General features: G+C 40.1%; 1 protein-coding gene across 1 annotated transcript in view; it reads left to right on the top strand.

Moving 5' to 3' along the window:
- The first annotated feature begins 787 nt into the window (after positions 1-787).
- stac (SH3 and cysteine rich domain) overlaps positions 788-17,924 on the top strand; it is a 70,357-nt gene continuing 53,220 nt past the window's right edge. The window contains exon 1 of the mRNA XM_060879593.1: positions 788-1,244. Coding sequence (XP_060735576.1) covers positions 1,110-1,244 — 135 coding nt within the window. The 5' untranslated portion in view covers positions 788-1,109. The remainder of the gene's footprint in view (positions 1,245-17,924) is intronic.

The raw sequence follows: 17,924 nt of genomic DNA, 5'->3' as shown, positions 1-17,924 counted from the left end.
TAGGTTACTGAGGTTAAGGTTATTGAGTTTAAGGTTTAGTTTACTGAGGTTGAGGTGTAGGTTACTGAGGTTTACATTATCGAGGTTAAGTTTTACAATTCTGAGGTTTAGGTTACTGATGTTTAGGTTACTGAGTTTAAGGTTTAGGTTACTGAGTTTGAGCTTGCTGAGTATAAGGTTTGAAGATATGATTGATTAAATTGATGTTTGGGTGGTTGGAGGTTGTGGTTAGTTGATTACTTTGTGTTTTTTCCTGTCAAACATTTTAGTGAAACTGTAAAGTAACCAGTCTTACTGAATTGTTCCAGTATTGTAAAGATGATTAAAACTCTATAGGAACTGTGTGTGTGTGTGTGTGTGTGTGTGTGTGTGTGTGTGTGTGTGTGTGTGTTTGTTACATAGTATTTAAATAAACTTGCCAAGACAAACAAACTTTTTTTTATGATGAATTGTAGAATATATTTTTGTATTCGAATTAACACACACACACACACACACACACACACACACACACACACACACACACACACACACACACACACACACACATCACGTATATATCGGTTGAATCCTAACTGATATCTTACTCCCAACAGAAGTGCACTATTTCGATTATAGAACAGATCTATTTCTGCACCCTACATAGTGCACTTTATTACAGAGTCTCGAACACGTGCGTCACCATGGAAATCCCTCTGGGGAGGAGGCGGGTCGTTTCTAAGCCCCGCCTCTGTAGAACGCTGATTGGTTACGGCACCATGTGACAGATGATCAGCAGGAGCGCGCGGCTGGCAGTTTGACCCAAACCGAGCGCACGGGCGCACATCCTGCTCGCGCAAGTCCGTGAAAGTAACGGAAAAGTCGCCTCATTTTTTCGCGTCGGAAATAAAGCACCACGACTTGATGAATCCAAACACCACTTTCATCAGTGTTTTAATCACCGTATAAAGTAGCACTCGCGCGTGCACTATGTGAGAAACCGGGGACGCCGTTACGTTTGACGCAGTCGAATGGACCTCGCTGGCAACATGTAAACACCGCGGGTAAAACTGTGGGTTTGGGGTTGTTTTTTTATTTCTTGGGTTGTCACATCGAGCTGAGGTTCAGCCATGATTCCTCCCGGTAACATGACGCAGACCGACAGCACCGACAACAGCACCGGGGACGAGAAGGAGAAAGAGCGCGCGCCGGAGCGCAGAGATGCGCCCCAGTCTCCAACATCCACGAGCCAGCACGAGTCCAAGGTAACTGGTTAACCACTTATTATTTTATTCTACTTCTTTATCTTACTATCTATTTTTACGACAAGTCAAAAGTTCTATTTATTTATTCTTTTTACTTATATTTATTTATTTATTTGTTTATTTATTTGTTTGTTTGTTTGTTTGTTTGTTTGTTTGTGTATTTATTTCCAGTTTATTCGCGCATGTCAAAAGTTCTATTTATTTCTTTTTACTTATATTACTTTCTTGTTTTATTTATTTATTTATCTATTTATTTGTTTGTTTATTTATTTGTTTCCAGTTTATTTGTGCATGTCAAAAGTTCTGTTTATTTCTTTTTTACTTATATTACTTTCTTGATTTATTTATTTCCAGTTTATTTGCACACAACAAACAGGTGTGCTGTGTGAGTAAAGCTGGACGATCTGAAAAAGTATGGTGATATTCAGGTTTGCGAACAATATAAAAAAAAAATATGACAATATTAATTAGTTAGATATTTTTTTAAATATTAATATTATTATATTATAATTATTAAAATTAATAATTAGCACTGAAAATGATTTATTTATTTAATTATTATTATTATTATTATTATTCTTTTTACAATTTTACAGAAACAAGAACAAAAAGTCGACTTATTACATGTTATAATAAACAATGAAACCTGCAGAGAGACATCTTTTATTTATTTTATTTATGACTGAGTTGATTACCAGGTACAGGTGTGTCGGATCTGGAAGAAAATAATAATACAGAAATTATTTAAATGAATTAAAACCAGGTTCATGGCTCAACAGATGTACTTGCAAACTGAAACCGACAGGATCACATTTATACATCATCTAACATTTTATTCTGATCCGGATTCATTTTCTGTAACTGCGTTCAGACAGACGTTCAGCTGCAGATCCCAGGTTTATATTAATGCAGTCATTGTAATACGTCGTCGTTTCTACAGTAACGGCTCCTTCGCAGGGATTTGTACAGCAAAAGCTGTAAACAAACAGAGATTTCTAATGATAATGTATGTAATTGTTGATATGGTGAAGTTTTCTGTAAGGAGGTGTTTGAATGTTGTTCTTTTTCTTCTTGAAGTATGGAAAAAGTCTCCAAGAGTAAATAAGATAAATAAATAAACACACATACGACAAACAAAGGATCAAGGAACCAAATCTCAGATTTAAAGACTTAACCATAAACCAAGATACAACCATCATGTGACATGAAACCTGTACACATCATACTCTGAACTTTATGTTTTCACACACAAAGAGTTTTCAGGACAGAAAAGTTCATGGTTTCATTAAAACACTGTTTTTTTTTTTGTTCTACTAAGTTCTGGAAATTGTTACCTGTATTTTCCACAACATTAATGAATAAATTAACGTGTTAGAATTAAAATAAAACACCACGGGATTGAATCGGTTTCACTCCACGCTGTTGCTGACTATTTTCCTATAACAGAGCGTCCTCAAGAGTTTTATTTATTGCTAAAACTACAGAATCGTACGATAGATACATAAATAACTTTAACACCACTTTTGTCCTCCATGTTTTCCAAAATGGCCTGTTGACACACAAAAAATAAACGCGTACAATTGTGCATAATATTCATTCAGGATGAGGGACTTGAGGACAACTGTATGCTTACGATAACAATATTATCTGTCTGTCTGGCATAACAACATAATCAGCGAAGGTTATAGGAAACTAACCCACGATAGTGTGGTGTGATGAAGAGGAGTCACTTACACACATACCACCCAATGTGGATTATTTTCCTCTAAAATCTGAAGTGTTTTATTTCTCTTTTACACAGTAGAAACACGTAGAGATTTGTTATCTTAGTGGCCAAAGCATTGGATTACCAATCGGAAGGTTGTGAGTTTGAATCCCAGGTCCATAAAGCTGCCACTGCTGAGCCCTGAGCAAGGCCCTTAACACTCAGTTGTATACATTCATTTATTCATTCATTCATTCATTTTCTACCGCTTATCCGAACTATTCTCGGGTCACGGGGAGCCTGTGCCTATCTCAGGCGTCATCGGGCATCAAGGCAGGATACACCCTGAACAGAGTGCCAACCCATCACAGGGCACACACACACACTCTCATTCACTCAGGCAATCACACGCTACGGACAATTTTCCAGAGATGCCAATCAACCTACCATGCATGCCTTTGGACCGGGGGAGGAAACCGGAGTACCCGGAGGAAACCCCCGAGGCACGTGGAGAACATGCAAACTCCACACACAGAAGGTGGTGGAGGCGGGAATCGAACCCACAACCCTGAAGGTGTGAGGCGAACGTGATAACCACTAAGCCACCGTGCCCCCCCAGTAGTATACAATAAGATAAAAAAGTAAATCGCTCTAGATATGGGTGTCTGTCAAATGCCATGAATAAGTTCCAATTATCACTTACTTTATAGCAGCTATAAACAGTGATAAAGTGTAAAGTGACCTGAAGAATTTCCCACATTGGAAACCTACTGAAATGCTACGTATCGTCTACAGTCAGAAAATAGATGTGAGAATTCAACAATGCAACATTGAATAACTGAAAGTTATTGTTTTTTTTTAATTTGATGCTTATTACTTAAATTATTCCACTTTCCATTTTCATATTGAAAATACGGATCCAGGTTTATTTTTAACTAGGCGTGACATGATTCCTAATGTCTTTCATTTCATGATGCATAAATCGAGCAGACGAGTCAGATGGATCTGTGATGTGGTAGGCGAGCTTGTGGGATGCGCTTTGTCACCCGTATTGGCGTTTCTTATCCGTTTCACAGCTCTCTGCCAACTAACTGGGTCAGCTGTGGCCTTGAGTGCTACAATTAGCCCGAAAATATCGGACAGGTCAGAGGAATTAGACAGATCCAGTGCTGGGTTGCTGTTGTGTGTCGCTTACTCCAGTTTGTAACTGTGTTGCATGCTTTGGGTGTCAACGTTTCCAACATACAAATGCAACTTTTATTTTATTTAAAAGTTGTAATTGGGTCAGAGTGACACTTTTATCTGCTGTGTTGTTGAAACTTCATAGAACTGTCATCTGGAGAAAAGGATTATGGGATTATGTTCACTCCTTTAAACTTAATTACAGCTGGAAAAGTACAACCTGCCTCAATGCTTCATTCATGTTGGATAATGTAATAGTAATGTTATTATTGTACACTGACGTTGGGTCACATTTTTCACTATGTAAATGATTTCATATGACATCAGTATATAACACAAGATAACTTATTGTGATATAATGCACTTAAACATAGCACACTGTAACATATAGCATAACATAATTTACTGTTACATTGTATACTGTAACATGACATAACTTACTGTAACATATACAGTAGCATAACATGACATGACACGACATGACACGACATGACATACAGTAAAATAATTTACTGTTACATTGTATACTGTATCATAACATAACTTACTGTAACATATACAGTAGCATAACATGACACGACACGACACAACATGACACGACATGACATACAGTAAAATAACTTACTGTTATTGTATACTGTAACAATAACATAACATAATACAACATATCATAACATCACTTACTGTAACATAACATAACATCAAATCACATAACATACTGTACTGTTACATTGTATATGGTAACATAACATAAAATAACATAACACAACATAACATACTGTTACATTGTATACTGTAACACAACAAAACTTAACATACTGTTACATTGTACACTGTAACACAACATAACACAAAACAACACAACATCACATCGCATCACATAACATACTGTTACATTGTATACTGTAACACAACACAACATCACATCGCATCACATAACATACTGTTACATTGTATACTGTAACACAACATAACATACTGTTACATTGTATACTGTAACACAACATAACATATTGTTACATTGTATACTATAACACAACATAACACAACATCACATCGCATCACATAACATACTGTTACATTGTATACTGTAACGCAACATAACACAACATCACATTGCATCACATAACATAACATACTGTTACATTATATACTGTAACATAACATAAAATAACACAACATAACACAACAAAACACAACATACTGTTACATTGTAAACTGTAACACAACACAGCATAAAAGCTGCGTTCACACTGCAAGTCTTAATGCTCAATTCGGATATTTTGCTCAGATCTGATTTTTTTGATCAGATCACATTACCCTTTTAAAATGTGGCCTATATCAGATACCAGTGTGAACTGTTTGCTGTTTCGAACTGACCCGCACGCGCAAACGAACAATGACAATGACATCACACGCAGCACGCCGTTGCGCTAAAGTTGGCGAGGTTATGGAGGAAGTAAGCATTTTCGCTTTTCTTTCTAAATGTTTGTGTAATGGCAGCACAGAGACGCAGTGTTTTGAAAATTTCCGGATGTCGAGGGCAACTTTTGATTATTTGATCCATTTTGTAGGCGGAGTCACGTTTGTGTGCGAACTCGCCGGCGCATAATTGTGACGAATGTCGATGTAGATTGACGTAAAAGTCGCATCAAATCCGCCTCGGTTGTTCACACTGCTGTCAGGGATCAGCTCTGACTTTCGGCCATGTGCTGTTGTTATTGTTGTTGTCACGTGTCTGCCCCGCCTTCGTCTGCTCCTCCCTGTCTACACACCTGAGCCTAATTGTATCTCATTGTCTTTTGTATAAATGTGAGATTGTATAAATGTGACATTGGAAAAAATCAGATTTGGGTCACTTTTACCTGCAGTGTGAACGGGGCTATAGTTACATTGTATACTGTAAAACAACACAACATATTGTTACATTGTATACTATAACACAACATCACATAACATACGGTTACATGGTATACTGTAACATAACATAACAATGACACATATAAACATAAACACTGACGTTATGAAGTCTATACGTTTATAACGGGGAGCCTGTGCCTATCTCAGGTGTCATCGGGCATCAAGGCAGGATACACCCTGGACAGAGTGCCAACCCATTGCAGGATACACACACACTCTCATTCACTCACGCAATCACACACTAGGGACAATTTTCCAGAGATGCCAATCAACCTACCATGCATGTCTTTGGACCGGGGGAGGAAACCGGAGTACCCGGAGGAAACCCCCGAGACACGGGGAGAACATGCAAACTCCACACACACAAGGCGGAGGCGGGAATCGAACCCCCAACCCTGGTGGTGTGAGGCGAACGTACTAACCACTAAGCCACCGTGCCCCCCATGTCTATAATTAAATATATAAATTGATCCCTGAGCTTAAGTCTCATTTTTTGTTGGCCCAAAAGAATCTCTTCAGAACTGTTCTTGTTTAATTTGCAGAACAAACAGTGCATGTACTCTAATGCAATTCTCACCACCACAAAAACCACAACATGTTTAATCTTCAATGTGGAATGCATTATTTATAAGAAATGTAGAATTGACTCCTGGATAGAACGTTAGCTTGGATTAATTTCATTAAGTCCTCGCCTGGGGAACAGAGTGGCTCTGTTTGAGCTTCGCCAATACAGCTGTCGTTCTCACAGATTCAGGCTGCTGCCATCTGTATGGATGTGTTACTGCAAATTGCTGACACCAATAAAGGGCATTTACGCGTGTGCGTCCTGATTTATCAGTAAGTTAGAGACGATCCTGGGCCAGCGAGGGTGGAGCATCATTTATTTACAGAATTAAACTCTTAAACAAAGTGGCAGTGTGATGAAGCAAAGTTACAGTTTCGCAACTAACTTCCACAACACACTGTTAGGAACTTCTGGGACAATTCCCTGCCAGACCACCAGAGGGCGTACAGACATTTTGCTCATTTAAAGTCATGTTTTCTCTCAACTGTTGCTTGTTGTTCCTAACGTGCTGCTCTGTTTATACCTGCCCTTGTGTATCTGTCTTTGTTCGTTATTGTTCCATGTCACATTTTGTTTCTGCATGCATATGTCTTGGGCTGCGTTAAGTTTAAGTTAACTAATGTGTGGGGGGGCACGGTGGCTTAGTGGTTAGCACGTTCGCCTCACACCTCCAGGGTTGGGGGTTCGATTCCCGCCTCCACCTTGTGTGTGTGGAGTTTGCATGTTCTCCCCGTGCCTCGGGGGTTTCCTCCGGGTACTCCGGTTTCCTCCCCCGGTCCAAAGACATGCATGGTAGGTTGATTGGCATCTCTGGAAAATTGTCCGTAGTGTGTGATTGTGTGAGTGAATGAGAGTGTGTGTGCCCTGCGATGGGTTGGCACTCCGTCTAGGGTGTATCCTGCCTTGATGCCCGATGACGCCTGAGATAGGCACAGGCTCCCCGTGACCCGAGGTAGTTCAGATAAGCTGTAGAAGATGAGTGAGTGAATGAGTGAGTGAGAGAGTAACTAATGTGTCAATAAATGTATTTGGCATTTGCATTTGGCTCTGATTTGCGATGTTTCCTGTGAAAGCTTGACACACACTTATAATACTTTTAATTGTGTTTATGTGCTGTCAGAATGATCAAAAATACAAGTTTCCAACTGGGAATCTGTAATTACGACTGGGAAAACGTGAGTTTCCCAGATTGGTTGAGCCATAAACTTTCCACATGGTGGCGTACACAATAGATTCTGTCCTGAATAGCAGGTTTTCATTCATTTATGTAGTTCAGCAAGCCTTTGATACACATTGTACATATTTACACCTGTATGCACTTGTATTTGATCAAAATCCTACTGTTTTTAGTAAGCTAGTAACTTTAATTATTTAATCTCTAATTATAAGTACTAATTACAGTATTATTATTCTCATAAATTAGGTTGTTTAAGTGATTTAGATCAAATTGTCTAGATATTTAAGTAGAAGAAGGTACAGTTACTTCAGTGCTTTGTGCCTTGGCTTCTATCAGGTCCTGGACTGACTGAATGACTTTACAGGGTTTGTCTAATCTGATCCAGAATCTGACTCTGAAACAAAAGTCCTGCACTCAATTAAACCGTGAAATGAAACGACACTAAATTACTCATGAACTTATTCGCACGCCCCAGACCTCCAGTTTCTTATAAAGGTTTCTGATTAAATGTCTGAGCTTTATCTGATCTCTCTGAGAAAACACAAGTCACACGGTAACGAGAGCCATGTGGCACGTGCGATCTCCGTCCCATGTGGATGAAGCCAGTGTTTGGGTTAAGCTGGTTTTCCGTAAACAACGAAACGTCCCTGTGCGTGTGAGGAAATAACTCAGCTTTTGGTTTAGCAGCTGGATTAATTATTATGTGTGTTTGTTGGACAGAGAGAGAGAGAGAGTAAGAGTGAGAGAGAGAGAGAGAGAGAGAGAGAGAGAGAAAGAGAGAGAGAGAGAATGAGAGAGAATGAGAGAGAGAGCGAGAGAGTGAGCGAGAGAGTGAGCGAGAGAGTGAGAGAGAGAGAGAGTGAGAGAGAGTAAGAGAGAGAGTGAGAGAGAGAGAGAGAGAGAGAGAGAGAGAGAGAGAGAGAGAAAGAGAGAGAGAGAGAATGAGAGAGAATGAGAGAGAGAGAGAGAGAGAGAGTGAGCGAGAGAGTGAGCGAGAGAGTGAGAGAGAGAGAGAGTGAGAGAGAGTAAGAGAGTAAGAGAGAGAGAGAGAGAGTAAGAGTGAGAGAGAGAGAGAGAAAGAAAGAGAGTAAGAGAGAGTGAGAGAGAGAAAGAAAGAGAGTAAGAGAGAGTGAGAGAGAGAGAGAAAGAGAGTAAGAGAGAGAGAGAGAGAGAATGAGAGAGAGAGAGTGAGAGCGAGAGAGAGTAAAAGAGAGAGTGAGAGAGAGAGAGTAAAAGAGAGAGTGAGAGAAAGAAAGAGAGTAAGAGAGAGTGAGAGAGAGAAAGAAAGAGAGTAAGAGCGAGTGAGAGAGAGAGAGAGAGAGAGTGAGAGAGAGAGAAAGAGAGAGAGAAAGAGATCTATCTATCTATCTATCTATCTATCTATCTATCTATCTATCTATCTATCTATCTATCTATCAAATACCAAGTCTGTCTATCTGTCTGTCTCTCCTTCTGCCCGTCCGTCCATCTGTCTATACATCTACCCATCTATGTAAGGGGCTTTAATGGTAGACCTTCACTGATACAGAGACGTTTATTTAACATTAATGAAAAGAACATTTTTTTTGAAGCCGCTGCTTTTAATTTTTAGCCTCATCACTTTTCGTATGTAGAGAGTGAAGTGAATATTCCAGGATTTGGTGATTTTGCAAATGGAGAACTGAAGAGAACATCAGTTAAAGGTGTGATATTCAGAGGAGCCTGAGCTGTTTTAAACTGGGCTTCTGTTCAGACACACACACACACACACACACACACACACACACACACACACACACATACACACACACAAAAACCTTGAGATTGTTTAGTGTGAAATTGTGTCTTTAATGCAGAAAAAAATCTAGTAATATTTCTCCAGTAAAACTAAAAATACAAAACAATTTGCCTTCGAATTTACTCAAGTATCCAAAGTTCTATGATTTATTATGGCTGTAATATCCTGTTATCACAAGACTCTTGCTTAATCAACAATATGTAGAAAGTCTCTAATGTTACTCTTAGCACACGAGCTCAAAACCTTGAAGCTAAACAATTTCCTTTAGAATTAAATGCAATCACAGGATTTCAGTTGAAGGTTTATTAGTAACTCGGTTGCAGGATTAAAACTCGTATCAAACACAAGTTCATATGAGTTTCCTTTTTTTCAGATTTACTGTAACAGGAACTAGTTTTTGTATCAAAACAAACACACACGTCATTCACAAAGTGAGGAAGAATGTTATATCAGTTTAGTAACGCATGGATGTGTGATAGTCAGTGTGCATTAATTCCTACACTGTTTTACATACAGTATGTGATGCTTGGTAAAAAAAAATAAATAAATAACTCGGACGTCTCAAAACAAATTACACAAACTGTCATCACAAATGACGTGTACTAGAATAACAAGCCTCAAATGGCAATGAACAATTTGTGGCAGTAAACATCATTAATCAGCATGCCATTAATTCTGCTTCTGGTGAATGTGCTAGTACAGAATGGCACTGATGATCTATGGCACTTTTTAGTCTATTCTTGCCCTCCTGCGACTGAAAATAAGCCCCGCTGTGCTGAAAAGTGTTGACCTTCATAGACAACTTACAGACTGCTGGGAAGGACTTGAGAATTTCTCTGTCATCAGCTTTGCAGGCATTGATAGCCATCTACCTGCTTGATACCTTCCTGACTTCATGGTAGGCTTCATGCTTGCAAAGAAGTCTTCTTTGTCAGAGGCACTGGAACCATCAGCTGGTGTTTGATTCGAAGTCTCTTCCTCCTTGATGTAAGTCCAGGCCTGAAACGGACATTTCCACAGATGCTAAGAATCAAAACAAAATGAAACTAGATTTGTAAAGTTCGTCGTGACAAACTTTGATGTTGGCTTTGACGAGGCAAGTATTCGCAAAGGCCGGTGCTTTTTGGAGGCGAGTGGACATAAGGGTCAGTGTTACTTTTGGAGGCAAGTGGACAGAAAGATAGGGTGCCAAAACATTTGGAGGCAAGTGGAGACGAGCATGTGACGTCATCCGAATACTCCTGAGGAAGTTCCCCTCATTGGGCTGAGTGTTTTGATATGTCACATGCCCATGTTGTGCAAATTTTTTATTTTCACGTGACGTCACGTGACGTCATCAGAATACACGTGAGGAAGTTCCCCTCATTGATCTGAGTGTTTTTTTATGTCACATGTCCATGTTGTAAAAAGTTTTTTGATTTTGCATATTTTGGGGGCGGGGCTGCGGCACAACCGGAAGGCCAGTCGGTACACCAATTTAAACCTTTGTTCAGAGTCTCACCCTAAAGGAGCTGGTCGAGTTTGGTGTAGATAGTTCGAAAGCTTGCCGAGTTATAAACCAAAGTTTATAATGGGAGTCTATGGGAAAAAAGGCCAATTTGAGATCCGGTACCGGAAGTACTGGTACTCGGATCGCTTAGAAAAGTAAAAGCAACAAACTTCAGACCAGCGTCTACAACATATCCGGATGTGGTGCATGTGGCTCGGAAGCCCTAGGCTGCATTAAATTTTATAAATTTTTGTCTAAGCTGAAATAGGAAAACAGAATGTTAGCTTCTACAAAGCGACATAATAATCTCACCTAGTTTGACGATGTGTTCATCCGATGTCCAGGATGTCCAAGGATTGCAGCTGCAATAATCTCTGTCTCCAAAGCGCTGCTGCAGGCTTCCGTGGATGGCATCTACCTGAGGTTTGCAGCGCCTGGAGGTGATGTGAATTGGGTCCAGTTTCGAGATAAGGAGTGTCAAAGTAGGCAGAAGCCATCGCATCTGAACATCATGACATTACATCGCAAAGTGGCCCTTGACATGAGAGACGTGTTAGGCTGAAGATTGTTCAAGAAAGTTTTAAATTAGGGTTTTTCCACCACACTTTGGAACAAAATTCAACACTGCATGATTAACATTCTTCTGTGTGACCAGCTCCCAATGCTTGGAGGTCAAAGGAGCCTCCTCATCCTCTCCATTTCTTTTTTCCTTGGCGCTGTTAGGGCAGTATATCTCTGCAAGTGGATACCACCGTTTTCTCAGCAAAAAGGAAACGTTCACAAAATGAACTACATATCCAGAGACCAGTCTTCCTTCGTTTGACAAGTGGTTTTAGCGTGTTATAGATGTAGGCAACAGAGTACATTTTCAGTCTTTGGTTAAAGGCGAGGTCTCCGATTTTTGAGAAACGCTTCAGAAAACTGAGTCGAGCCGAATAATAAAAAAAATCAAAACATAAATCAAAACTAACGTGTAGCCAATGAGCAGAAAGGGGCGTGTCTTGTCAATATGGGTGGCGAGAGTGTTCAGTGCGCATGTGTGACATTAGCAGAAAGCGGTTTTAACATTGACATGGAGGATAAAAACAAAGAAAGAAAGAGAAGAAAGACTTACGATAAGGTAAGAAGTAGGACGTGTTAATATAGGATCAGCTTTCCAGCGCTGGAGAGAACTGAAGGAGCAGGAAGTTGGTCACATATTCACAGATTGGAGTTTCCTGAGTCAATAACTCCTGAGCTAAACACTGTTACTACACAAATAACACCTCTTTTCTATCGTAGTGATGTAGAGACGCAGCTACAACCGTGTTTTGTGTAGTAACAGTGTTTAGCTCAGGAGTTATTGACTCGGGAAACTCCAATCTGTGAATATGTGACCAACTTTACTTAAGACGCCGAGGCGCTTTTTTCCTTCTCGATAGGTGAGTAACGTTGGTTTTGCTTTGTTACACAGAACTAATATATGTCTTTGTCCTTTACATGATTATGCTTGTGTGTCATTTTTGCTTGTTTGTTTATCTGCAATCGTATTGTTCTTCCCTTCAGCTATGATAAAGACACATTTCTTTCCATTAGTTGCCTGGGTTACGTATGTATGTGTGGGCGGAGCTATCGATACAGGGGTGGGACCCATTTGGGTTAGGGGTGTATTTGTTTTGGTGATTTTAAATGTCAACATTGGCTTTCAAACAACGGAGACCCCACCTTTAATAAGGAGCACTCCACTCTACCTGCCAACTGTTTAAGCATCATATGCTGCATGCAAAACTCAGAATTAACATCGATTGATTGTCATTTCACAATATCGGCGCACTCAGCTTTAAAAACTGCAAACTTCTGTAAAAAACAACTAACTTAACAAAAAAAAAACGTCTTCTGCAAGCTACTGTTAGATTACTCCGTTTAAAATGACCACCAGAAAGAAAATGGCTTAGCTTTACGTGTTTTCCTTAGATTCAAAGGATAATTCTTTTTTAAATTTTACATGGCCGAGGCAGGCTGAGAAGGTAAATGTAAATGAAGGACTCGTCACTCTTCTTCTTTTAAAAACACTTCACGCAGATAAGGCCACGGGTGTTGTGGCGAGTTAGAGTCAGGAGTTTCTTTCATCATTTCTGAAGGCACTGGCACTTTTAAAATGTTATGCTGGTGCACTAATGCTGAACTGTATTGTGGCTTGCCGTGTGCTCGACCAGTTTAGTTTTTATCCACTCAAATGAAAAGAAACGACTGACTGATTTTGCAAAATAGTACTCACTCACTCACTCACTCACTCACTCACTCACTCACTCACTCACTCACTCACTCACTCACTCACGCTTATCCGAACTACCTCGGGTCACGGGGAGCCTGTGCCTATCTCAGGCGTCATCAGGCATTAAGGCAGGATACACCCTGGACGGAGTGCCAACCCATCACAGGGCACACACACACACACTCTCATTCACTCACACAATCACACACTACGGACAATTTTCCAGAGATGCCAATCAACCTACCATGCATGTCTTTGGACCGGGGGAGGAAACCGGAGTACCCGGAGGAAACCGCCGAGGCACGGGGAGAACATGCAAACTCCACACACACAAGGCGGAGGCAGGAAACGAACCCCCAACACTGGAGATGTGAGGCCAATGTACTAACCACTAAGCCACCGTGCCTACCTTGGTTTTGCAAAATAGTAGTTAAATAAAAAGTTAAAGTAAAAAGTCTCTCCAAATGGAAATACTTCAGAAAAGTGCAGCAAAACACTTTTGTGTAAAAAAAAAAAAAAAAAAAAAAAAATTGTATTTACTTTATTACTGTCCACCACTGGAGACACACACACACACACACACACACACACACACACACAGAGTCTGAATTATTTAGTATTCAGCAGTGTGTGTTAGGAGTGTATCTTTTACTGTGTGCCATGTTTCAATTCTCACACACACACACACACACACACACAGACACACACACACACACACACACACACACACACACACACTATCTCATTCTCTCACACACAGTTTGGACAGTTTAATGCCTCCACAGACTGAGTTATAAAATGCACTCTCACAAAACTGTTTGTGTGTGTGTGTGTGTATGTACATATTGTGAATGAACATAATTAAACTTCTACATTTATGGCATTTGGCAGACACCCTTATCCAGAGCGACGTACATCTCTTACATCTCTCACCAGTGGACGTCATTAATCATGGCCATGGATAAATAAAAGATTAAGTGCCCTGCTCTGATTGGGCGATGATGAGCAAGTTCTGCATTTAAAACTAGAGCTTTGGCAGAGAACCTGTGTGTGTGTGTGTGTGTGTGTGTGTGTGTGTGTGTGTGTGTGCGCTTGCTCTTCTCTGTCTTTATTGTAACACCTCTTATCAAGCACATGCCAAAAGCAGCTGATGAGATGAATTTGGGTTAAACACGCTAATAATCTGGAATACAACAATAAACCTGATGATCCTCACACATCTGAATCTTTTGTTATTTTTTTAAGAAAACTTAAATCATTTTCTTTCATCTAAATCAGAATCGATCTCAATAAGACTCAGTGATGTGAATCTCTCTGAGCGTTCTGAACCACATTAAGGAGTCATGTTTTTGAATCTGAATTACTTTAATCCAGACCTTTGCCAATCAGTCTGAATCAGATGGATATATATCAATTCTGCATTGTAGTGATGAATTCGAATTGGTCAGTGAATTCCGACTCCTGTCAATACATTTGAATCATGTTTTTGAGTCAGAATTCCTGTGATAAATTTGAATCACACCGATAATTCAAAATACAACTGATTCATTTGAATTACATTTTAAATCTGAATTGTCTGGATTAATACGAATCACACTAACACGTCTGAATCCGGTCGAATCACACTTCGAATCTTATTCACTCTGAAAATGTGAATCACAATGACACATCTGAATCTAATTGATATATTTGAACGTGTCTGAATCTGAATCACCCTGACAAATCTGAATCACTTTGTTTAATCTTATATCAGTCATTCTGAATCAGACTGATCAGTGAATTGTAAATCCTGTTGATACTTTTGAATAATGATTTTGAATCTGAATCGTTCTGATTCGTATCTGAATCACACATAAACTGGAAGCCAAGTAATTCATTTGAATCTGAATCACACTGATAAATGTTCTGAATTTTTAAATGTCTGAATCCTGTTGATACATTTATCAACCACAATGATCAATATGAATCAGTGATAAATCTGAAATTGGTTCATGAAATGAAATTAATCACCTGTTGCTTCTAAGTTACAGAACTAACCTGATTCAATTTGTTGAATCGAATCTGAATCTTACTGCAGAATCATACTAAGAATCTAAATCATGTTAATTCATTTAGACCCAAGAGGTCAGAAAGGCAGTGATAATAAATTTGCAGTGATGAATCTAATGATACTTGCGAATTTGAATCGGACTGATGACACAGATTCATCTGAATCAATAATCGATCTGAATCAGATGTAAATATGAATTTCAGCAAGAGATCTGAATCAGACTAATAAATACTGAATCAAAATTATAGATCTGAATCAGATAAAACACTATTATAGGAAACTTTATTTGTGTATGAGAGGTGTGGGCGTATCACTCACAGTGTTCACTGAATCAAATGAATCGAACAATGAGTCAAATGTAAATACAATGAAGTAAATGAACGACATGAAATCAGAAAAATGCTTAGAGAATCAAACTACCCAAAGCAGTTCATTATGGGTAAATTGTACATTATCACGGTGCATTGTGGGATTGAATGAATGCCCTGAACTTTCAGCACCTGTCAGTATACCTGTATATAGGGACCAGGGAATGATGTCTGACACATCGTCTGAGACATCCGGATCAGACCACGGCTGCCAACTCTCACGCATTCAGCGTGAGACTCACGCAATTGACCCAACTCTCACGCTCTCAAGCCACACCCCCATATTCTCACGCAGACTCGTGCAGCAGTAAGGAAAACAAATCGCGCCGCATGATCTCGCAAAGCAACGCGCAGAGAGACCAGACAGACAGTGAGTGTAGTGAGTTTTTTGTGACAATTGTGAGGGAAATACACAATTTATTCCCATAAACTGTGTAGTCAGCCGTTCTCCCTCCCATCTGCACCGTGTGAATTGTGAACGCAGGCAGGTCAGTGAGTTACAGGGCGCTCCGTGTCTCCGTCCAGTTTAGACTAAAGTTGGCCGCATATTCACAGATTGGAGTTTCCCGAGTCAATAACTCCTGAGCTAAACGCTTTTATTACACACATAACACCTTTTTTTCACCGTAGTAATGTAGAGACGCAGCTACAACCCAATTTTCCTCAATATCAGCTTTCCTCCGCATTGGACAAAATACACAAGTCTCTATGTGCGAACACCTGAGAGACAGATTCCAAGGGACCGTCTGCAAAGTGCAAAACCCGAAAAGCGAATACAAAAAAAAAACAGTCAATAACTTCACTGTAATACACTTTACTGTCACCAGCTCACACATCACTGATGTGCCCACTGTACTGTCACCAAATTCAGCTCACACATCACTGATGTGCCCACTGTACTGTCACCAAATTCAGCTCACACATCACTGATGTGCCCACTGTACTGTCACCAAATTCAGCTCACACATCACTGATGTGCCCACTGTACTGTCACCAAATTCAGCTCACACATCACTGATGTGCCCACTGTACTGTCACCAAATTCAGCTCACACATCACTGATGTGCCACTGTACTGTCACCAGCTCACACATCACTGTAATACACTGTACTGTCACCAAATTCAGCTCACACATCACTGATGTGCCACTGTACTGTCACCAGCTCACACATCACTGTAATACACTGTACTGTCACCAGCTCACACATCACTGTAATACACTGTACTGTCACCAAATTCAGCTCACACACATCACTGTAATACACTGTACTGTCACCAGCTCACACACATCACTGATGTGCCACTGTACTGTCACCAGCTCACACATCACTGTAATACACTGTACTGTCACCAGCTCACACACATCACTGTAATACACTGTACTGTGTATTACAGTGATGTGTGAGCTGGTGACAGTACAGTGTATTACAGTGATGTGTGTGTGAGCTGGTGACAGTACAGTGTATTACAGTGATGTGTGAGCTGGTGACAGTACAGTGTATTACAGTGATGTGTGAGCTGGTGACAGTACAGTGTATTACAGTGATGTGTGAGCTGGTGACAGTACAGTGTATTACAGTGATGTGTGTGAGCTGGTGACAGTACAGTGTATTACAGTGATGTGTGAGCTGGTGACAGTACAGTGTATTACAGTGATGTGTGTGTGAGCTGGTGACAGTACAGTGTATTACAGTGATGTGTGAGCTGGTGACAGTACAGTGTATTACAGTGATGTGTGAGCTGGTGACAGTACAGTGTATTACAGTGATGTGTGAGCTGGTGACAGTACAGTGTATTACAGTGATGTGTGAGCTGGTGACAGTACAGTGTATTACAGTGATGTGTGAGCTGGTGACAGTACAGTGTATTACAGTGATGTGTGTGAGCTGGTGACAGTACAGTGTATTACAGTGATGTGTGAGCTGGTGACAGTACAGTGTATTACAGTGATGTGTGTGAGCTGGTGACAGTACAGTGTATTACAGTGATGTGTGAGCTGGTGACAGTACAGTGTATTACAGTGATGTGTGAGCTGGTGACAGTACAGTGTATTACAGTGATGTGTGAGCTGGTGACAGTACAGTGTATTACAGTGATGTGTGAGCTGGTGACAGTACAGTGTATTACAGTGATGTGTGAGCTGGTGACAGTACAGTGTATTACAGTGATGTGTGAGCTGGTGACAGTACAGTG

Source organism: Tachysurus vachellii, chromosome 10 (assembly GCF_030014155.1).
Source record: "Tachysurus vachellii isolate PV-2020 chromosome 10, HZAU_Pvac_v1, whole genome shotgun sequence".
NCBI lineage: Eukaryota > Metazoa > Chordata > Actinopteri > Siluriformes > Bagridae > Tachysurus > Tachysurus vachellii.
Note: the sequence above shows the minus strand (reverse complement) of the source record. Positions and strands in the feature narration are given on the sequence as shown.